This window comes from Ctenocephalides felis, unplaced genomic scaffold (genome assembly GCF_003426905.1).
Source record: "Ctenocephalides felis isolate EL2017-DRISC unplaced genomic scaffold, ASM342690v1 CF-g0.4_SCAFFOLD_03571, whole genome shotgun sequence".
Lineage (NCBI taxonomy): Eukaryota > Metazoa > Arthropoda > Insecta > Siphonaptera > Pulicidae > Ctenocephalides > Ctenocephalides felis.
The window spans coordinates 66,166,024-66,190,144 of NW_020539725.1; the positions used below are offsets into that span (position 1 = coordinate 66,166,024).

At 30.8% G+C, this 24,121-nt stretch overlaps 3 protein-coding genes across 3 annotated transcripts in view; all 3 read right to left on the reverse strand.

Annotated features, from left to right (window-relative positions):
- Window positions 1-876: 876 nt before the first annotated feature.
- LOC113386923 (brachyurin-like) lies at window positions 877-3,108 on the reverse strand. The gene is made up of 7 exons (XM_026624679.1): window positions 3,038-3,108; window positions 2,751-2,813; window positions 2,461-2,561; window positions 1,925-2,094; window positions 1,446-1,538; window positions 1,114-1,253; window positions 877-1,050 (listed from the first exon to the last, which is right to left on the reverse strand). The coding sequence occupies exons 1-7, from the start codon at window positions 3,089-3,091 to the stop codon at window positions 898-900; spliced, it is 774 nt and encodes a 257-aa protein (XP_026480464.1). The 5' UTR covers window positions 3,092-3,108; the 3' UTR covers window positions 877-897.
- Window positions 3,109-17,237: 14,129 nt separating this feature from the next.
- On the reverse strand, window positions 17,238-20,868 carry LOC113386544 (carboxypeptidase B-like). Its single transcript, XM_026624324.1, has 7 exons — window positions 20,708-20,868; window positions 20,274-20,364; window positions 20,081-20,198; window positions 19,826-20,019; window positions 19,327-19,462; window positions 17,521-17,756; window positions 17,238-17,462 (listed from the first exon to the last, which is right to left on the reverse strand). Exons 1-7 carry the CDS (start codon window positions 20,866-20,868, stop codon window positions 17,238-17,240), a joined length of 1,161 nt encoding a protein of 386 aa, XP_026480109.1.
- Window positions 20,869-22,120: 1,252 nt separating this feature from the next.
- Window positions 22,121-24,121, reverse strand: part of LOC113386545 (carboxypeptidase B-like) — a 4,690-nt gene continuing 2,689 nt past the window's right edge. The window contains exons 2-4 of the mRNA XM_026624325.1: window positions 23,853-23,988; window positions 22,441-22,676; window positions 22,121-22,378 (exon numbers count right to left, since the gene is read on the reverse strand). Coding sequence (XP_026480110.1) covers window positions 22,121-22,378; window positions 22,441-22,676; window positions 23,853-23,988 — 630 coding nt within the window. The remainder of the gene's footprint in view (window positions 22,379-22,440; window positions 22,677-23,852; window positions 23,989-24,121) is intronic.

Below are 24,121 nucleotides of genomic sequence, written 5' to 3' on the forward strand. Positions count from 1 at the left end.
TTCAAATGATATTAACGACTTTAAAGTTTTGCCATAAATTCACTATTATCTCCTGGAAACCCGCAACCCGTCTCACCAGGGACAAGGGTAGTGAGGGTATCCTCTCTAAGTTTTGGAAAAGATTTATTATTTAGCGTCTCTATTGTCTATAGAGAAAGATTTATATATATATATATATATATATATATATATATATATATATATATATACGAGGTCTGTTCAAAAAGTTTTCGTAATTTTCGTTTTTTCAAAAAAATATTTATTTATTCGTCTACATTAATGTGGTCCCCTTCAAAGTAGTCCCCCCCAGATATAATACACTTATGCCAGCGTTTTTTCCAATTTTCGAAGCACCCTTGATATTCACTTTTTGATATGTCCTTGAGCACTCTCGGCGATTTTCTTCAATCGAGGAAAACCGCCGTCCTTTCATGGGTCTCTTCAACTTTGGGAATAGGAAAAAGTCACACGGAGCCATATCTGGTGAATTTTTGCACTTTGCAACACTTTATTTCATTTTTTACGCAAAATTTAATACAAATTCTTTGACTTTTTCAATTCTTCCATTGTAAAAATCGCCGAGCTCAGAAAAACACGTCGAACCTTAGCGACTACCACAGACAAAGTAAACAGTGAATATAGCTGAAAATTTCATCATACTTTAGGGGCATGTATACCAACACAATAAAAAAAAAATTTTGACAATCAGACACTCCAGACCCGCGAAATTTAATTATTAGTAATTCCGGGTACTTTTTGAACAGAATATATATAAAAGATACTATTTCTAATTTACGCTTTTATTGTCAATCAATTACAAAACGATCCAAATTTGTTTCATTTTTGGAAAATCTTTCGGTGCAATCAAATTAATTATTTTTGGTTTAAGTTTCATGTTTACAATTCCAATCCAGTATGTTCCTGGATCCAATCCACAAAATGAGCAACATTGGTAAATCCTGAAGGATTTCCTCTGGCACAAGGAACACTTCCAAAACTCACCACACCAACTTGGACACCATCAATGGTCAATGGACCGCCACTGTCACCCTAGGAAAAAAAAAAAATAAATTAGAAAAAATTAAATTTTTTTTGTATAATTTGTCAACTTACCATGCAAATGTTTTGTTTTTCAAATTTGGCACAAAGGATGTAGTCGCGCATGTAAGGGCCCCATACTTTTTTGCAGTCTTCACTTGGTTGGACTTCCAAAGTTGTGTACTGTAGTTTGTCAGGCAATTCGAAAGCAGGAACTAACAAAAAAAATAATATAAAATTATTATATCATACCCCCAATTCACCTAATCGTCTGATACATGGAATGTACTATATTTTGCTCATTGGTAACAATTTCCTGCTCATTGAAAACAATTATTCTAAGGAAGAAATGATATTTAAAAGTCTATAAGCCCTACATTTTTAATATATATTTATTGATTACTTACAATCTTTGGAGATGCCCCATCCACTAACAGTTGCAGTTTTGCCGACAAAAGTTTCAGTTTTGTCTTTGTTCAATTTTGTGAGTTTCACGAAATCTGCAAAATCAAAAAGTTTACAATTAATAAAAATTACATAATACATATTCTACAATCAATAATTGAGCTTATAATTAAAAACCAATCAAAATAATTTTATAATATATCACTAGTATTTTTAAAATTATGTATTTTATACATTTCGACACTGTGTCAGTTAGAAAGTTTATACCAGAAAAACTCACAACTGTTTTGTAGCATAACAAGGATGTAAAATTTTGAAAAATAAATATATATATATAAGAAACTAAAAATATGTAGGTGCCCATATTTACGAGTAAATTCTGGAGCTTCCAAATCTTTTCTTCTTAGTATTGAATCAGAACCACATAAACATGACTTTATCTTGTTTTTTACCAATTGATAGATTTATTTGAATACCATACCATTCAATTCCACTGGTTTGTCCAATTTCAACAAACCAAGATCGTATGCAAGATTTGCCTTGTCGTATTTTTCATGCTGGAAGTACCTTTCAGGTTTCCTGGTTTGCCTGTGAGGTTCTTCAGATTTGCTGATATCATGAGCACCAACGGACACTACCATAGATTTCAAACTAAATAAATAAAAAAACAAAATCATAAATAGTAATAGACATTTCAAATATTTCTTTGTCTCTATGGGAGACACCTCCTACACCTCACCCCTTGCATTATATTACTATAGCCATTGTTCTGTAGGCAGATGTGGTATACAAAAGTGTGCAAGTGCGTCATTTACGTAAAATGATACTAGGTACAATCATAAAATACGATTTTTCTAGGGATTAACAACATTTTTTGTGATTGCTATATTCTTTAAATAGTAGTATATTGATATGTGTGGAAAATCAGATATGGGGTTAGTTGCAACATGTTAGGATGGTTTTGTCTGGTATGTAATGGAGTTTTTACAGATTTAATGGAATAAAAATTTAACATACTCATCAAAACAGTGAGCAGCAGTCAAAACCCATGAATCTGATAACAAAGCACCACCACATCTGGATTTTTCGTTTCTGATATTTGTCAAGTCCAAGAAAACCTAAAAAATCAACAAAATCTTAAATAAAGTTTTGTTACTTCTTAATTAGTAAACCTAAAACAGATTTTTAAATTTTTATGGTATGAATTTAATCTAACAACTTTCTTGCAAGTTTCTTAAAATGTACTTTAGACTTTTGGAGATTTATGGAATTACTTTTTATAAAAATTATATTTGATTAAATTTTACCTGAATTGGAAATTGTCCAACTCCTGCTTCAAGTCCATTGACGATTCTGCTCGATGGATGGGCCTCAGAAAGTAAAATTTGAATTCAAATACTTTATTCAAACTAAACAATACATTATTCTTCAAGAACAAATTTAAAAAAAATATTTGGTTGGGTTTTTGTAGCACTTAGTAAAATTTTCATTCTTATGTTTTTATTTAATGATTTATTACTATATGTGTTCATAATATTAAATATTAGATAATATTTTTTTATTATTTTTTATGACATTTTTTAATTATTTTTACCTGTACAGAAAATGCACAAGCCAGAACAAATGACACAATCACCGCCGGATTCATTTTGTAATTCCGATAAGGACACTAGAATGATTTCAATCAAATCTAGTTTCTTAATATATATCTAATTTTGTTCTTATCAGAGAAAATTGTACGGGAAACCGGGAGTAAATGAGATAATTTACTAAAAAACATATCAGAGATTTGGCCAGTAGTATTTATTTACTACATTTTGAAGATAAATTTCTCATAAATTATGTTCACGAGTGTATGAATTATTATATAAATTGTCAAATATCTCCCTTCCGCTTTTTTGCTCTTGGTTTATAATACAAAAAGGCGGAAGGGAGATATTTGACAACCTTATATGGTTTTAATAAGAATTTTATTAGCTTTTCAATGCCATTATTAGTTTATCATCCGTGCATATATTTTTTTTACAAAATGCACTTTTGTCATAAAAGTGCATGTGCACAATACATTAATAAAAAGAATTTTGCACGAAATTTCAGTTAGTGTATAAATTCATTTTCTAAACTAAAATTCTTGTAAATTGTTAATAAATGTATATATTATTATATACATTTGTAATGATAATTTTATTAGCTATTTAATCCCATTATTCGTTTATTAACCGTTTATATAATTTTTTTCTACAAAATGCACTTTTGTCATAAAAGTTGACGTACTCTTACAACGAATCCAATGAAATGTTTATGTACATTTTAAAGCTAAATTTCTCATAAATCACGTTAAAGAATATATAAATTATTATATATCGTTTTAATGACAATTTTATTGGCTATTTAATTCCATCAATCGTTTACTATGCGTACATATAATTTTGCTCTACAAAACGTACTTTTGCCTAAAAAGTGCACATCCTGAAGAATCGCCACGCGGTGATTCGTGACTTACTTTCAAAAATAGTCAGTAATTGTGTCCACAATCCTCCGGTTTCCTCTATGATTTTACCGATGTCGTCATTTAATTTCAATTAACTAACATTTAATCAACTTTAATCGAGTGATTGTTGAAATTTGGCTCTTATTGAAATCCCGGGCTCTTAATCTTTCAAGTGGAAACACTTGAAATGTTATATGGAACTCGATTGATTGTCTTTATTGCGCCGCGATATATCGAAAGATATTAAATTTATGGAACACATTGTTGATTGGAAATTTAATTTTAATAATCAAATCGATTGAATCGATAAATAAATTACTTTAATACTTTCTTTCTTCTAACTATTTCAAACATTCCTCTCAAGAGCACCTCGAATAAATCCTTTCTCTGCTATGAAGTATTTTCTCCTCTTCCGAGGAAATTTGTATAAATTCTATATCCGCGTATACCTGGTTCTAAATAATTTTTATAATATTCATAACTCGAAGGAAAGCAAAAAAATAAAAAAATAAAATAATAATACGAAATGTTCGTTGGCCTCTAGTAGGATTTTCTCATTTTTCTCGTCGAGCGCCATTTGATTATTCAAGTGGCACGATTTATATTCAGAAAACATTTCTAACCGACGAGAGGAAAAAATATATTCGACATTTACGCGTTCGAGCATCCTGCTGCTCTGCTGCTCCGAAGGAGGAAATGAACAACACACCGCCGGGTACAGGGGAGACCGGAGGAAATAGGGATAAATCAAAATTATATGTACGTGTAATAAACTTATAATGGCATTGAATAGCTTATAATATTCCCAATAAAATGATATATAATATTTTGTACATTTCTTAACGAAATTTATAAGAATTTTATCTTCAAAAATCAATTTATACACTAACTGGAATTTCACGCACAATTCTATCTGTTAATGTATTGTGCACGCGCACTTTTATGATAAAAGTACTTTTTTGGTGCAAAAAATTTATATGTACACCTAATAAACTAATAAAGGCATTTGATAGCCAATAAAATTATCATTAAAATGATATATAATAATTTATACGTTCCTTAAAATAATTTATGTGAAATTTAGCTTCAAAATGTAAATATACATTTTATTGGATTCCAAGTACGATTCGGTGTATTTGTACGTGCACTTTTATGACAAAAGTACATTTTGTAGAAAAAAAATATATGTACGCATACTAAACGAATAATGACATTAAATAACTTATAAAATTCTCATCAAAATGATATATAATAATTTATACATTCCTTAACATAATTTATGCGAAATTTAGCTTCAAAGTGTACTAAACATTTGATTGGATTTGATATGTGAGTCCAAGCACTTTTGTGGCAAAAGTGCATTTTGCATAAAAAAATTATATGTACGGTTAATAAATTAATGATAGCCAATGAAATTCTCATCAAAATGATATATAATAATTTATGCATTCCTTAACAAAATTTATCATAATTTTAGCTTCAAAAATCAAATTATACTCTAACTGGAATTTCGTGCAGGATTCTATTCATTAATGTATTGAGCAAGTGCACTTTTATGACAAAAGTACATTTTGCAGTAAAAAAATATATGTACCGATAATAAACAAGAAATTTAATTGCCAATAAAAATCTCATTAAAACGATGTGCAATAATTTATGCATTCCTTAACTTTTAGGTCACTTATTAATTTAAGGGGGAAATAATTAATCATAATTTATCCTGTGGGTACACGGGTAAAAAGATTTGCCAATGTTATATCAAAACCAAGTAAAGTGTGACGTTTTTAACCCAGCTATTTTAAAGTAGAGGGCAAAACATGTCGTAGACGTCATCGATATCACGAGATAAACGGTTACATCGTCAATTTTGTAATGAAAGTAGTTTTTTGCGTTGTTAGTTTGTTAGGTTTTGAGCACTGTTGTTTAATTTACGATACCTAAATGCATTTTTAAGCACACGTTGTTCATATGTTTTACAAAGTGTATTGTTATTTTCAAGTTAGGTGCAACAGCTTTTTTTCTAATTTCAAAAAAAAAAATTGTTTTAAAAAATGATTTGGATTTTCTTGTAAACTTCTAAAGCTCAATTACACACTTGAAATTAATAATTTTAATTTTGCAACTCAGATTATTTAATTCTTTGAAATATGAGATAAGGTCCTTGCATTCTGACTATGCTTGATCAAATTTTGTTTATTTACTTTTTATGTAAACATATATAAACGTCGTCGTCCAATGTATAAGCTCTTACATTACGTCTATAAAAAACGACTAATGAAAATTACAGCATTGTATTTGAAAACATTTGAAATTTTTCGAGCATTTCATTACCGAATAGGAAGTTCTAGCAATTTGCCTTATGGCATGTTGCCATACACCACTAGTTATTATTAATATTATAATTTGCACTTATATATCCTTATATCTCCAATCAACCCTGTTCTCCTTTAACCCTTACATATGTATGTAAAAATAGAAATACCGAAATACAAAAGGAGATTCCTTGGGTATATTCCCATGTCGAAATTTATAGGCCAATCTGTAAAATGGCCACATAGTACATATTCTGCATTTGCATTATTGCCGAAGAAATGCGTGTAAATCCGACGAAATAAAAATATTCGCACGAAACTTTATAATAATAATAAGGGGAACAAATATTGCGGCCGTAAAATAAAAAAAACTTTATATGTGCGATTTTTATGCCTTAGGACTATTGCTTCTATTATTATACAACTTTTTTGGAAATGAATGTTTAAATTTTTGTATAACGATGGGTGACATAGTCTGAATAGATATAGTAAAATATTATAAGCCTACGATAAGCGGTTGAATCATAAAAAAAAGAGTGCGCATAAGGATCACACGCGATTGAAGTAAAACTTTTAATATTGTATGAGTAGGCAATTAAAATAAAAATAAAAAAACATCATATTTAAATTTTAAAAATCATTTATTAATAATCACATAACATCAATAACACAGCTTAAAACAACAGCGATAGATTAATTGCTATCACATTTCATATATGATATAATAGGTTTGTGATAACTGAAATGAGAGACATAAATTTTGCTTTGTAAACTATGTACATTTCTTGAGAAAACTGCATCAATAGTCGTGCCATATCTTGTGGTTGATTCAAATGGAGAATTATTCATTGTTAAATTAAATTTATTATTTAAAAAATCAATTAATGGTTGAGATTCTTCTGAACTAAAATTGACATTGAAATCTCCAGCTAATCTCCTAATGGTATCCCGTTGTGATTAGTATTTAAAAGTTTTGCACCCTCATTAGAAAAATGAAGTAACTGCTGATGAAGAAATTTAATAATATTTGATACGTTTTTATTGGGAGAAATGTAAAGGACGACTATAATTAATGTTTGATTCTGAGTGTTCACACAGCGGACAACTGCAATATCACCTACTTGTGTAATTTCATTAGGAATATCCAGTAATATTGTTGGCGCAAGAAACTGCATAGGAGTCGCACTATGAAGAGTATCTGAACATGAATGATAGACAGCTACACCACCTGCTCTTGAGTTTGATCGTTTGTATTGAGTAACGCAGTAATAGTTCTGAATATCAATTCGTTCTTCATTATTAATCCAAATTTCCGAAAATAACAAAAACGTACAACGTTGTAGCACTTTATCAGGCAAATGAGCAGATCAGGCAAATGAGCTCGTAAACTTTGGCAGTTAAACGAAAACAATGAAATGTCGTTCAAACTTATTATCTCACTCAATTTTTCTTCTTGTGTTATTAATCTACAAGTTGAAAGTCTTTGGAATTCAGTTTGTAAGTCCATTAATCCTGCTGGCCGTTTTCTTCCATGATAAAATTTTTTGTCGTTGATTATGTGTTTTATTGTATTCATATACAATTTCATCAAAAGTACCACCTTGTGATTTGTGTATTGTGAGTGCACAAGCAGACACTAAAGGAAAATGATTTCTTTTGGCAAATATGGTTTTATTTCTATTCATTGGAATAGATGAAGATCTCCTGAGAATCGGCACAGCTGTCCTACTGATATTAAGAGTTTGAATATGATGTGCAGCTTTCTTCCTAATTTTGTTACCTATCTTACCAGGAAATTCAAACCATAAACGTAGAAGTTCATCATTATCGCCACGTTCTATGTACACTAATTTTCCTACACAACCATTAGCTAAGCCATCACTTACATCAATATTAATTGTTATTATGTAAAATTTATTCAGAACTAAAATTATTTCATACGGCAAACCCCCGGTATCAATAACCGATTTTTGTGAAACTGCTGACGAATGTATGATTGTTGATCTGTCGCATGGCAACCTACACAAATATCCGTGGCAGTAGATATTATTTTGTCTTCAACGATTCAATATAAATTTATTATATTCCATGACATATTTATTCTCTAAGAAAAGTCTTTTTCCATGAGGACATAATACGGCAACCTCTTCTTTTGTAACAAAACGTGATTCAATTAATGCAAGTTCATATAGGGTTTAGCGTTCGACTTACGCATGTCATGATGGGAGTGGATCGCGACTCGCGACATCAGCGCTTACAGCGTCGTAGTGTTCAACTTCACGTTGGCGTTTTCGTTGCATTTGTACGGATTTACACCCGTGTAGCCTAAAGAAATTTTTACACCCATATCGCGCCTAAAGAAGTTTTACTTCAAAAAATATCAAAGTTTAGAATTCTAATTGGAATCCATGACGAGCATATGCGGGTTTCATGTTTCACATATCTGTAATTTAATTAATACAATTACAGTTATTATAAGTAGGAAATGCAATACCGGTATACCGAAAAACCGGTATACGCGATATTAAAACCGGTATTCACCTTAAAAACATCTATATTATCGGTGTTGAAACTTACGCTCTATTTGATACATGTTTACTTTAGTTTAAATTTTTTGGAACCATTTAAATTTATGTCTCAAAATCGCTTGAATTACATATTGCTTTAGGTCATTCTGTTGTACATATAAACTTCTGTCAACATTTTATCTCGACTTATCATTAAACCAAATTTCTATTCAACATTTCTTAAGGCAAAATGCCGATTACAACTAGTTTTGTAAATATTTTAATAGTGGTATTTCGATCTGCTATTTGCTCATAAAATGGACAGACGTTACATTTGCAAGTAAAATGATCAAAAATGGAAAAGTTAAGTTGATAACTTCTTAGTCCTCTATATATGTGTATGTTTGTACAGTGAAGAAGTCGTCGAGTGATATTAACTTTTTTTGTTAGCAAGACTTTTCCGACAAAACTTTTTCGTTTGGCAAAGAGATAAAAACATTAGAGCCGCAGCCAAAGCCCCGACCGGCGAATACACGCGAATAATTTGCATAGGGCGATTTTTGAAATATGCTTCTGTCGTTAGACGCTTTATATTGGATTTACGACGACTTTTGGGAATATATTATTGTGAAAAAATTTTACACATCGATCATAATAAAACTCCAGCCGGGGTAATCGAACTACCCTATATTAAGGATTATTGTGCTAAGTCTAGGTCCTTCACTGACCTGATATCAGTCATAATGTGAAATGTCAAGTATATAATATGATCTGAGGTGCTCAGTGTAGATTTATCCCTTTTCCCTGCGTTTTGTTTGAGGAAAAACTTCCGTCAGATCATCATCATCTAGTGCCTTTTAGTATGATAAGGGTATAATGCACACACAAGAGACAAACATCCACGTAAACTATCCCTTCGGACAACAGGGGCGATAAAACATCCCCAAGCACAAGTATAAATATACATCATGTATATATATATATATATATATATATATATATATATATATAATCCTAATATCTTTGTTCCCAAGAGCTCAAATGCTTCCAAATTAATAAAAAAAATCTCTACAAGTTTTAGCTCTTAATATCAACATTTAGATAGCTCGCATTCAATTAAAAGTTCCGCATGTTTTTTATATCATTAAGTGAATTCTTGCGCCACCTTGTAATTTTGATGCAAATTTGTTACTGATAATTTGAGTGTCAATAGCACCAATTAAATAAATATTTTGATGCAAAATTAATCTTGAATAAATATATTTTGTTAAACAGTCCACATGGATTTTATTAGAGGTTAAGCTATTTATTAATATTTTTAAGTGTCATAATATTTGAGTTCACAAATGCTATCACAGATGGCGCAAGAAAATTACTTAATGACATATGTTAATTGCGGACTATCTAAATGCTAATATTAAAAGATAAAATTTCTATAAATATTTGTTTTATTAATTTAGAAGCATTTGAGCCCTTGGGAACGAAGAAATTCGATTGAAATTCCAAAAAATCGATTAAAATTCGAAATATTTATAAGAAAGTTTATATCGGCCCAATGTTTGTCCGGAATGTACTCTTAAACTACTGAACCGATTTTAATTTTTTTTGCCCATCTTGTGCATTTATATCCAACTTAGGTTATAGGCTATATTAAAAAAATTCAGTTCATATTTGAAATATTAAGATTTTACAAATTTCAATTAATCATCAGTTTAGTAAGTAGTTTTGTTTGTAGTTTTATTTATACACAAAAACGTTATTAAAGAGTCCGAGAACTAAAAATATCAACTTTTTTAAAATGTTTGAAATTACATTTTTTGGATTCTCTAGGAATTGTTTACAAATATCGTAAATATTGAAACAATGTTGCTGGGTCAGCTAGTATATATATATATATATATATATATATATATAGTCTCCGACCAGACATGACTTAATCAAGCGCCAAAATCTCAACCGAAAGAAATATGTTCTAAGTTTTGGTAAAAGTTTTTCCGGAAGTTTCTCCAGTACTGTTGATTTTGCAAATGAGCAAGTCCAGGACTTTTTGATTCAACAAAGTCCCAAGAATGCAAAGTTACGGAATAAAATTTATTATTATTACAACTCGATCTTGTATTGAAACTTTTCTGTGAATCAATAGAACCATATTTAGAAGTTAGTTATAGAAACCGACTTTTTATGTGGTATTTTTGTTACTTGTGTAAATGAAGTAACTGATTGTGAGTATTTTCTGTGTAAATTCTCCAAGTCACTCCTCTCGAACTTTGAACCGATAATACCAATCTTCCGTCCTATGATAAAGTGCCTGAAATAAATCTAAGAATTCGCCAGGTGCTCCTGGCATTACATTATTAGGAAGGAACGAACTCGAGAACAATTAGTTGTTGTTAAGACAGGCGCGCAAATAACGCGATCCACAAGCATTCTCTGAAGATTGATGGAATCAATTTGCCGAAACGTTACACTCCGACGAATTTCACACAGACGTCCTAGAGTTGTTCTGGTAAAGCTCCGCAAAAAAAGAGAGGACCGGGCTGCTGCTTTTTAGGCAAATGAAAGGGATTCGGTTGTCATAAGTCACATGTAATTGATGGTAAAAGAGATCCAGAAATCGATGCGAACTGAAAGTTGGCTAAACCTAGTTTCAAGTGTGATTTTTGCCTTAAGGCAAGTTGCACGAACTTTCCGATACTCCACTTAATCGAGAACTTAGATTTAGATATTAAGGTAAAATTTTCAACTGTTTTTTATTTTTAAATAATTTGTCAGCTTTTACTAAAATGATAATCGATACGATTTCTAATTGATAAAGAAAGGACTCTACTGACGAGCAAAATAAATTTCAACCTAAAAGATGAAGAAAGAACTACGGACTCTACTGACTAGCAAATAACCTACGGTCACTTTTATAGACACAAAAAGGACTCTACTGACGATCAAATTGGATGGTGATGAAAAAATTCTACAGACGAGCAAATTAAATTTCAACCTAGAAAATAAATGAAGGACTCTACTGACGAGCAAATTAAAGATCATCTTACTAGATACAAAAAGGACTTTACTGACATACTTAAATATCAAATTGGATGATAAAGAAGGACTTTACTGACGAGCAAATTGAATATAGACCTTGAAGACTAAAATAAGACTCTAGTGATTAGCAAATTAAATATCTATCTAGTCATACAAAAAGACTCTACTGACGATCATATTAAATATCAAATTCGATGATGAGGAAATAACTCTACTGACGAGCAAATATATAAGTAACTGAGAAGACAAAAATAGAACTCTACCGATTAGCAAATTAAATATCAATATAGAAGTTAAAAAATAAGACTGTACTGACGTGATTTATTTAATATGCTCGCCAGTAAAATCCTTTTTGTATTTAAATTTATTTAGTTTGCTCGCCAGTAATCTTTTTTATATCTTTTTATTTAATCCTTTTTTATTTAAATTCATCTAACTTTTTTATCAGTTAAGTTCCATTTTATATTTGTTCTATTTGATTTATTAAATTTGCTCGTCAGTAGAATCCTTTTTCATATTTATTTCATTTATTTTACTCGTTAGTAGAATTCTTTTTTATCTAAATTTATTTAAGCAAAATCTCTTTATTATATTTATTTATTTAATTTGCTTGTCAGTAGAATCCTTTCTCATAATCATTAAAATTATTTTGCTCGTCAGCAGAGACTCTATTTATCGAAATTTATTTAATTTGGTTGTCTGTAGAAGCTATTTATATCTAAATTTATTTAGTTTGGTCTTTAGTAGAGTCTTTTTCATCTAAATTTATTCAATTTGCTTGTCAGTAGAGTCCCTTTTCATATTTATTTATTTAGTTTGCTCGTCAGTAGAGTTTTTTCATCTAAATTTATTCAGTTTTCTGGTCAGTAGAATCACTTTATCGTGATTTAATTTGCATATTGATTCCATTTAAAATTAGTTTGGTCGTTAGTAGAGTTCTTTTCTATCTAAATTTATTTTGTTTGCTCGTCAGTAGAATTCTTTTTCATGTAAATTTATTCAATTTGCTCGTCAATAGAGTCCCTTTTTATCTAAATTTATTTAATTTTTTGGTCAGTAAAATCGCTTCAACGTGATTTCATTTGCTCGTTAAAGCCCCTTTTTATTTAGTTTGCTCGTCAGTAGAGTCCTTTCACAGTGTTTTGTTTTCTTAAAATTTATAACTATCAAAATAATTGGAATTTCTAAAATTTTAATGTTCCGAAAATTAACTAAGATTTTTATTATTGTCTATAACCTAAGTTGGATATAAATGCATGCGGTAAGCTAATAAAATTTAAAATCGGTTTAGTAGTTTAGGAATACGTTTTCTCCCTCTCTCTCTTTAATACAAATCTTATTTTTCTTATTGCTCTAGGCAATTGCAATAATTTTCCCAATCAGAAACCCCATTAAATATCAATATACATTTCCATCAATTTATATAAATGGGATCGTGAACGTAATCGCCTCCGCAGCCTCCGCGGCCTCCGTAGCCTCCAAGGGGGCGATCGTTTAACTCGAATCGAAGTTCCCGATACGGCCGATTAAAGTTCGATTTGTAGCCCCGAGCTTTTTTCGATGTAATGCTCGGGGAGAGCTTTCTCTCGGATGACGACACTTCACATAACGTCACAGATCACAGATCACAGATCACCGTACATGAAACATGAACTATGGAACAGGAGCCAAAGGCTGTGCAAGTGAAGAGGCACTCAAATGATACAGGCACTGAAACACATAGAAAATTTTCACATTTGAGACTAAAATTTATCTTTTAATCATTCCTAGCAATTAGTTTTAGTTTTTTTTTATTTCCCGCGGGGTAAGTTATTGTAATTGTCTAAAAATCAAAAATTAAAATTTCTGCATATTTTTAAGTTTCAGCGTTTTCTGAACATTTTATCATACCTTAATTCGAAAAAAATTATGTATGTGTGTGGGTTACAAATTTTTATCAATGGTTTCAGGAACACCGCTCAACCGATTTAAATGATTGAGCTGCGCTGACAGTGTGAAGAAACTTTGTGTAATACAAAAAAAACTTCTATTCAAAATTTTAAAAGTATTTTTTTTAATTACCGTTTTTTTTTAATTTTGAAAATGATTCGGATTTTAATTATAATTCTAGGTAGAGATCACTTATATACTTCTAATAAATAATTTTAACTTATCAATCTGTGAATTATGACATAAGGTCCTCCATTATAACTCCCCTTGATTATGTTTCGAAGATATGGAGTAAAAAGTGCAGAAATGGGCAACTTAGTTTTTGGGCGTCCGATTTGAATGATTCAAAAAACAGTTTACATGACAAAATGAAAAACTGATTAAGTTTTTAGAAAGGCAGGTTTAGCAGTTTTGGAGATATGGTGAAAAAAGTAAAAAAAGCCATTTGGCGGTCAAAAATGATCGTTAGACATATGCACATCAAATTATCAGATATTTTAGTAATAAATAGAAATATTTTTTTAAATTTCTATGAGTCTCGTACCAATGTTTATCACGTGGCGCTTACGCGCTTCTATATTTCAACTCTAAAACAGACGAGGTACTATTACTTTGAAAGTGTTCAAAATTTAAAGAAAAATTAAATGTAAATAAATAATTATAAGTCTTTGAAAAAAGCCAATTTTTTAAAAAATTTCAATATTCTCAAATTCTTCAAAATATTATTTAAATTTTCAGAAAATTTTAAAGTTTTTTAAAAAATTTAAATTTTCGGTGCGGAAAATTTGGCTCAAAATATAATACAACTTACAACTAGTTTATAATAAATTTATATGAGAAACTTTGTCAAAGCAAACTGAAAAATCAAATATACAATATCTTTCACCCCTTTGTCTTCGAAAATAAAAAGAAGACCAAAAAAGAAACCCTTTGACAATCTTTTCCCGGAAAATCGCATATCATAGTAATAAACGTACGCGCTCACATCGCACATCTTACACTTGACAGTCATAAAGAAACAATGTTCTTTATCCTATACTTGTATATATAATATTGTGTCCTTGTATCTTGTTTCCTGACTCCTTATTCTTTATATCCTTGCTGAGCTGGTGCCTGGTGTTATCCTTTGTCTCTCCAGTCCCATATAATTTATATCACGAAAACTCTGTTTTATATCTCGTGTTTTGCAAATTCATCAATTTATATTCATCGACACAAGCACCGGAGTCGACGCGCGCCTTTCCTTCCCTCGGGCGTTTAGCGTTATATTATACATGACAGAGGGATGATATTTTAAAATATTAAAATATTCAAAATAAAAGTTGTGCTTTTAGCAGTAGATGGGTTGCAGAGTAAACATATTTACTGATAAGATATATTAGCATGTTAGTATAAAGCAAACTTGTGTGGTGCATGGTTCAAGGCAAATTGCTGGAACTTTCCATATTGTAATAAAAATTGATCAATGATTGATAACAATAATAACAATAATGAGTAATATTGTAAATTTATCATTCCTATTTTATAGATCTAATATAAGTGCTCATATTTGGGCGACGGCCTGTATATATGTTTGCAGAAACGAAAAAACATAATAAACAAAACCTAATTGGAATGCATTCCTACTCTGAATGCTACCGAGGTACTTATCTCATATTTCTTATTTTTATTATATAAACATTTTGAAAATATTAATTTTGACTATATAAGGGCTATATATATAATATATATAATAAACTTTAGGATTTTTAAAAATTTAGAAAAACTTTTTGAGAAATTTATATATTTTTTTAATATTAGTTTTTGGTAAAAGTAGGTCCAGCCGTTTCGGCAATACTGACTAAAAAATTGAAAAAATGGCCATGCAGGTTTATAGAATGATTCAAAAACCTATATATTTATATTACTTAAAAATTATTTTTTTTATATTATAATCATTTTTGATTTTTTTAACGATTTTTTGAATTATTCTTTATGACCATTTTTCAACTTTTTGGCTTGTATCACCGAAACGGCTGGACCTGCCTGTGCCAAAAACTAATTAGCACGTCTCCTCATGAATACGAATCGAATGTTTTTTGAATCATTCCAATCGGTTGAAATCGTCGGGGGAAAACTGTATCCGGACATACACATACCCACACATACAGATACACAGAAAGAAAATTCTAGTATTCTAGATCCTCCCCCCCATGAAGTATTTTTTTTGCATTTAGATGACAACCGAATAATTATCTTATCTATTGAATATTAGAAGGAAACCCAATGGTGATCCTTAATATTTCACATTTAGATGACTACCCATACACACATAAAGATACCCAATGATTATCTTATCTATTGAATATTAGAAGGAAACCCAATGGTTATCCTTGAATGATATTAGAAAGCAACACAATGGTTATCTTATTTAATTTATATCAGAAGACAACACTATGGTTGTCGTTTCTAATACCGATGATTTATTTTAAAAATAAAAATGAATTAAATTAATACAATATATAAAGATGAGTCAAGCAAAAACCCTAGTTCCAAATTATGAGTTGATATTAACTTCTATTAAATTTATTTTGACCTATTATAAATTTATTATTATTTATAATATTTAATACTAAAAATTCACAGTCGTTTAAAACAAAAAAATATGACTATTACATGAAAGACTTGCAAGAAAATTAATATACACAATATTACTCTTTAAACTTTTACTCTTTTTAATTACTCCTATTTATTTGCAGAATATTTATGCATTTATTGCGTAGGTATATTATTTCAATGCAAAAATTTGAAGTATTTATAGATTAACAATCGATTGCGCATGTTAACAAGTTTTTTCTAACAAAAAAAGCAAATGAGCAAAAAATTCTTACGTCAATACGTTGTAATCGATGACGACTGTAATGTAGAAGATTTATATATATATATATATATATATATATATATATTAGGGTGGTCCTTAATATGGACATTTGTGAATTTCCTTGCTCCCAAAAGGCTCAAATGGTTCCAAATTGATAAAAAACAATTCTCTGAAAGTTTTTGCTCTTAATATTCTCTTTTAGATAGAGCGCAATTTCATCAAAGTTTTGTATGGAAATAGCATGAAAAAATTTTCAAAAATTTTGCAGACCGTCGAATTTTCAATAAAAAATGACACGAATTTTCACTTTTAATTCATTTGTCGCTAAGTCATATCAAAAATTTTTTTTTTAATTTTCAACAAATTTTCATGCTATTTTCATACAATTCTTTGATTAAATTGCGCTCTATCTAAAATACAATTGAAAAGCCAAAAACTAAGAAAATTTCACAATGTAAAGTCATGGAAAAAGAAATTCAACCCAAAAAATCAGAATAGACCAAAATAGCTGTGTTAAAAATAGTGAGCGTGTTCTACCATTGTAGAACAAAGAGGAAACAGGGTAGGTTACATATTGGGATGATTGACAATTTTTAAGGGAATCTTGAAGGTCAAAGTACAAAACATCAATCAATAGTTCAATCTCTATTTTCCTTTACTTAAGGCAAATAGTTATCAACCATAAACTTTCCAAGTTCTCGAACAACAATCATGGTCTCCATGCAGACGCTGATGATGTTTTCAGAAGGCAGCATGAATCCCTCATATCCATCACTTCTTGGAGGCATTTCCACTGTCATCGCCAACTCGATTCCTGCTGCACCCATTGCGAAGTCATCTCCAGCTCCTGCTGCAGCATACAGGAGCTCAGCAGAATTACCAGCCTGGGGAAAAATGGATAAAGATAAAGGTTTCACAAGATTTAACTGATTTGTTTATTACCTCATAAGATGATCCAGTTTGCTCGTGAACTGCTTTCACGACGTTATCAGTTGCCATTTTTAATTTGTCAAGAGATGGTGGTTCTGGAGCAGTAAGAGAATAACCGTATGGATACAGAAGCCAGTAGCCGAAAGAGTGAAACGATAGATAAGCGACCCTGTTGGGGTTGGCTTTGGCTTCTGCTTTGATCAGGTTGCCCATGATTCGAGTCTCGGGTTCGGAGAATGGTTCACGACCTAAATAAAAATTGATAAGAATTAATTAGCGAAGAAACTGATGAAATAGTAGTAAAGGGGCATGACTACGTGTGGACTTTAAGGTAGATTGTATCAGATATAGATACAGGGATTTTAAGAAACTCCCGCAAATACTATCTGGGGTGTCTAGAATTTGGCTTGTTGCAAAAATTGGAAAGATGAAATGGACTAACAAGATGTCAAATAAGGAACAACTGCTAAGAATTGGAGAGAGAAGAACTTAATCAACTGTAAACTAATCCAGATCTATATTGCAAGGATAGGAAGACTGAAAAAATTTACGATAAGGATGAATGGTGCTTAATAATGTCTTGAAAAGCAAATGTTTAGGAAATTAATTGAAAACCAAGGTACAAACTTGGATAAATTCAAGCAAAAGTTTAAAAAGTACAGGGTACAGCCGTTGAGGGTTCGACAAGGAATTGTTGAAGCACCAATAACATTTAGTAAATTAATTGATGGATAAAACAAACATTGATTAGCAATGTTTTTTTAAGTGAAACTTCTTTAGGCGCAACTAGGGTGTAAATCCGTACAAATGCAACGGAAGTCCGTTACGCCCGAACTGTTTGTCATTCGCTCTCGACGAGATCATTTCTCTATGGGTCGATTGTGATTTGCCGTCGTGTATGTAAATAGAGATCTGTCGTTGTATGCATACCGGCATCAACGTTGTATGCGTACCGAAATCAACAAGGAAATCGGTATAGATAAATAAATATTTCAAAGTCATATCGTAGTACAAATCTTGATTTAATGAAAAATGCCTGAATCAGAAGAATATTTTACCCTGTTCCTTGAAAATAATAAAACAAATTAAGCATTTGTGCCGTGTAATAAACGTAAGTTTATTGATTAGAAATTATTTCTATATTATTCGTAGTTTCTATTAATCTTTGAAGTTATTAAAATGAAAAATATTTTGGGCAAGACAGATATTACAACTGTTCAAAGAATGAGATTATATCGCCAGGAAAAAAGTAAAAAAAATACAAACAGTCAATGAATGTATGTTAATTTTAATTACATGAAGTTCTTCAAACACAATTATTACCTTTGTCCTTTCTAATACTGATGATAAGTGAAGTTGCGAAAACAATATTTGTTTAGGCGTTGTTTAACATAATCCACTGTGTGAACGAATAATATAGAAGTTATTAATCAGCAATTACTTCATTTCTCTAATGAAAGGTCCAAGTCCTAAATGCTAATTACAATGACAAACCGATCATGTCACATTTGAAGTATGACTTTGATTACATTATTGTTTTTAAATATTATATATATTTTTAATGCTATTATAAATTATAATTTATGATTTATCATTATATAAATGTGTATAATGGTTGACACTAATAAATGTGTGCATCGTGAGTGTTAGCATATTGCTAATAAACATTATTCAAAATTGTTATATGATGTATTTATTTTCACTTAAATGCCATCTTGTATAGTAGCAAATAAGTTTTACTTTAATCGCGTGTGAACCTTACGCGCACTCTTTTTTTTCAATCGTGTTCTGATCCAATAATTTAAGTTTTCATATTACCTTTGAAGATTTCTGAGCAAGGATCATCAGAAGTTCCTTCATCTCCCCATTCAAAGTCGAAATTCCTATTTCCGTCAACTCCGACGCAAGCAGAATTTACAGTATCAGGTTTTCGAGTTTTACGCCAGAGACGATCCTACATAATAAATAACACAAATATTAAATTAATTAATGGGGCAATTCTGCCTCTTGGTACTATGAAAATGTCTATCTATTTGCTGTGCGATCAGACATATTTTACATATAAGCAAGCAAGGAAGAATGTTATGATAACTACATCATCAAAAATTCTGTTATCATAACAGAGTTCTTCCTTGCTTATTTATATGCGAAATACGCCTGATCGGACAGCACATGAATAGACATTTTCACAGTTTCATTGCCATAACAACGCTATGTTATGAAGCAGAATTGCCTCATAATTAAGTAGGTTATGCATCGGAAAGTTCATGCAACTTACTTTAAGCCAAAGTGCTACTTACAACTTGTTTCTTTTTACCTTCGTGTGGGTGTATTCATATCCATCAGGATTCAACAATGGCACAATAAACCAGTCGATGTTCTTTAACAAGTCCAGATTTTGTCCTCTGTATACTGTCAACTGTTCTATCAGGTACATGCAGAAAGTAGGAGCAATCCATTCGCGTGCATGGATGCCACATTCGATGACCATCGTCACCTTTTCATCGAAATCTAGAAATTGAAAATAATAGTAAATGTAAATAATACATATAATAAAGTATTAAATACTTACATGATCCATCTGTGATTCGTACGGATTTGATGACTCGTTGCTCAAAACTTCTGCCCTCATCCTTAACAGTCACATATTTTGGATACATTTTGGCCAATGTTCTCAGATATGAGTTGATCTAGAAATTATAAAAAAATATTAAAATTGACATTTTTGCTAGAACAGAGATGTATACGATTTTTCTTATACTTGCCGTTTCCGATCTCTGATAATCAAAGAAATTAAATCCACCGCCAACTTTATGAATTGGCTTTTGTCTACTTTTTTCAAAATTTTGTATAAGTCTACAAAATACAAACAAATAATTAATAACTATAAATAATTGAAGATTTTTTTTGACAGAACACTATTTTTTATGTCACACATGTATGACTGGCATGGCATTGTATTAATTTTTTGTGTACCAAATCGCATGTGCTACAAATATATGTCTGACATGATTTATGTATAACTTTACAGCGTCAGACACATAAGACTGACAGGGTGCTCAACATGTCAAAATAAAAATGATACTGTTACGTTGTAACATTTGATTCCAAATATGTCTAATACGGCTCATGTAGAACTTTTTAGTGTCAGACACATATGACTGACGTGTTAAATTTTAAATATTTGAGTATCCCTCACCTTTCTACATTATCCTCAGCAATTTTCCAAGTATAATTACTATCGATCAGATATCCTTCGAATTCCTCCTGAAGCTCAGGTGAGATCATAACCAGGCTAGTATGATTGAGCATCCTGGCTTCGGACCAGAAATCGACTCCTGGTTTTGCCTGCCATTCCATTAAATCGTGTGCTTCGGATTTTGTTTGGGCCTTATTTCGTAAAGTTTGTAACTGAAATAAAAAAGATATTTGTAGAAATAGACTCCAGGCGTAATTTATTTAGGTAAGTCTTTTTTGCTTACCCATCATAAACGCGACCACCATTCGCTAAATTAAAAGCAACAAAAATTATTGTTGCTATTTTTAACATTTTTGAAATGACTGTGAATCGATGCAGAATTATAGAATTATTCTATCTACGTGAAATTTAAAATTTAATTCATTTTGTTTAACGAGTGCAGAAATTGCAATACTTTATTTCTACTATTAAGTTTGTTATAATCGATTTTCGCAATATATATACAGTGACCTTGCAAGCCTAATTCGTTCCGTAATAATATCGAATTCCTCGTATCTCGAAGTAATTTTTTTCATAATTTAATTAATTCGTTCCAGCACAATGTTTTGTTGATGAAAAATAAATGAAACTTTCTTTATTGCTCAGATCAGATATATATTCAGGAAAATACTTGGAAAGTGTTAATGAACTAGTGGTGTACGGCATCGTGCCTTAAGGAAATTGCTGGAACTTTCCGTACCGTAATAAAATATTCGAGAAATTTTGAATGTTTTCTAATAAATACTGTAACTTTCATTATTTTTGCTATATTGTTAAATCTGACTTAACACTGTGAGCAAATAAAATGCAAATTATAAATCAATTTTAAATCAAATTATTTATCAATTTCGAAAAATACTTGCCTATTTACTAATTTACACAAAATTGAAATAGTTTACTAACGTTTTTATCATCCTAAACATCCTATTAAACGTAATTGAACATCTTCTGTCAAAAACGTTTGACATTTGACGTATTAGCCACCGTCCATGTTTTATTTAAATTACGATTATCAAAAATGTTCAAATTAAAAATGTGAAGTTTCTACGCGATTTTGAAATAATATCTCACCTTACCGACAATCTACTAACCTAAGACTGGCTAAATCGGTTTAGCCGTTTTTGAGTTTTAGCGGATCATTTTATCGAGAGCTCCATTTTATATGTAAATAATATAATATATATATATATATATATATATATCCAATTTATTTATAAATTTTAATATATTTATAAATTTAATGCCCAATTATTTTTTCGGCATAGGTATAATTTGTCATTTTATAGTATCAAATTTATATTAGATAAGTATTGGGATGATTGATCATTGATCAAAGAGGGAATTTCAAGGAATTGAAAACAAAAGCACACAACATCAAAACAATAATTTATTCTCTATCATTCTCCACTTAAACAAATAGTTATCAACCAAAAAATTTCCAAGTTCTCGAACAACAATCATAGTCTCATTGCAAACGCTGATGATGCGTTCAGGAGGCAGCAGGAATCCTTCAGCTCCAGAAGCTCTTGGAGGCAATTCCACTGTCATCGCCAATTCAATTCCTGCTGCACCCATTGCAAAGTCATCAGCACCTCCTGCTGCAGCATACAGGAGCTGGGCAGAATTACCAGCCTGGGGAAAAATTGGATAAAGTTAAAGGTTAAACTGACGTTGTTTATGATCTTTATCCTTACCTTATAAATTCCTCCAGTTTTCCTATGAACTGCTTTCACGACATTATTGGTCGCCCTTTTTAATTTGTGGGCAAATGGTGGTTCTGGAGCAGTAGGAGAATGTCCCCAAGGAAACAGGAGCCAGTAGCCGAATGAGTGGAATGTTAGATAACCGACCCTGTTAGGGTTGGCATTGGCTTCTGCTTTGATCAGGTTGCCCATGGTACGAGTCTCGGGTTCGGAGAATGGTTCACGACCTAGATAAATAAATGATAATAATTAATTAGTGAAGAAACTGGTGAAATAGTAGTAAAGGGACATGACTACGTGTGGACTTTAAGAAAGATTGTATCAGATATAAGATACAGGGATTTTAGGAAACTGCTGCAAATACTATCTGGAGTGTTTGGAACTTGGATTGTTGAAAAAATTTAAACTATGAACTATGAAATGGACCAACAAGATATCAAGCAAGAAGCAACTGCACAGAATTGGAGAAGAAAGAACTTTATTTAGTGGAATTGTGGAATAAAAATAGTAAACTGAACCACATCTATATTGCTAAAATAGGAAGACTAAAAAAATCTACGACGGGTATAAGATGTGCTTAATAACGTAACCTATATTATCCTCTATAACGTGTTGAGAAACAAAAGTTAGGAAATTAATTAAAAGCCAAGGTACAGACTTGGATGAATTCAAGCAAAATTTTAAACTAGTGGTGTATTGCATCGTGCCTTAAGGCAAATTGCTGGTACCGTAATGAAATATTCGAGAAATTTTAAACGTTTTCAAATATATTATTATTACAAACACTGTAAATTTCATTGTTTTTGCTATCTTGTTATATCTGAGCAAATCAAATTGAAATCATAAATCAATTTATCAACTCCAGAACATTAACATCGTCATTCATTTCGAATTCAATCTCAAAAAATAGTTGCCTAATTTACATAAAATTGAAAAACAGTGCTTAGCTTGGCGGCATTTTCACACTTTTCAATAGTTTTCACAAAATTGGAAAATTGCTCCAGTATATAAACAGTCTAAACGCACTTGGGTAAACATTTTTACCAGAGTGGCGCTTAGACTGTGCTTAGCCTGGGTAATTTTTTGAATTTTTAATCCAAAATTACAAAAATATTTTATGGAAAATAAATAAAAGATGTAATAATTTTTTATCCTCAAAAGCAATTGTTTTGTCAATACAAGAAGAATCATTCAAATCGGACGCTTAGTTCTCTCAACAACTGCCATTTTTTGCACATTTAGCTCTGTATCTTCGAAATGGCGGGACCTGTCTTTGCCAAAAACTAATGACCTCTTCTTCCAATCATTACAAATTGAATGTTTTTTAGATCATTCAAATCCGATACTCCTTTCTGACTATATATTTCACAAATAAAGAGTGACCCATAGAATTTCCTTATTACCTTTGAAGACATCTGAACAAGGATTATCAGAAGTTCCAGCACCTCCCCATTGATAAGCATAATTTCTGTTTCCATCAACTCCAACGCAAGCAGGATTTACAGTATCTGGTCTTCGAGTTTTACGCCAGAGACGTTCCTACAAAATAAATGATAAAAATCTTAGACGAAAAAATTTAACTGCTTCGTGTAGAAAACTTCTTACTTTAAACTCTAACTTATATATGTCCACTTTTTATTATCCGAAATCACTGGGCCTGCCTTACATGAAA

Coding starts and splice junctions, on each gene's coding strand:
- LOC113386923 (XM_026624679.1), bottom strand. CDS start 3,091: ATGAATCCGGCGGTGATTGTGTCATTTGTTCTGGCTTGTGCATTTTCT. Junction 2,814..3,037: donor CTTGTGCATTTTCTGTACAG/GTAAAAATAATT, acceptor TTACTTTCTGAG/GCCCATCCATCGAGCAGAAT. Junction 2,095..2,460: donor GCTGCTCACTGTTTTGATGA/GTATGTTAAATT, acceptor TTATTTATTTAG/TTTGAAATCTATGGTAGTGT.
- LOC113386544 (XM_026624324.1), bottom strand. CDS start 20,868: ATGGAATGGCAGGCAAAACCAGGAGTCGATTTCTGGTCCGAAGCCAGG. Junction 19,463..19,825: donor ATGAATACACCCACACGAAG/GTAAAAAGAAAC, acceptor TTTATTATGTAG/GATCGTCTCTGGCGTAAAAC. Junction 17,463..17,520: donor AAACTGGATCATCTTATGAG/GTAATAAACAAA, acceptor ATTTTTCCCCAG/GCTGGTAATTCTGCTGAGCT.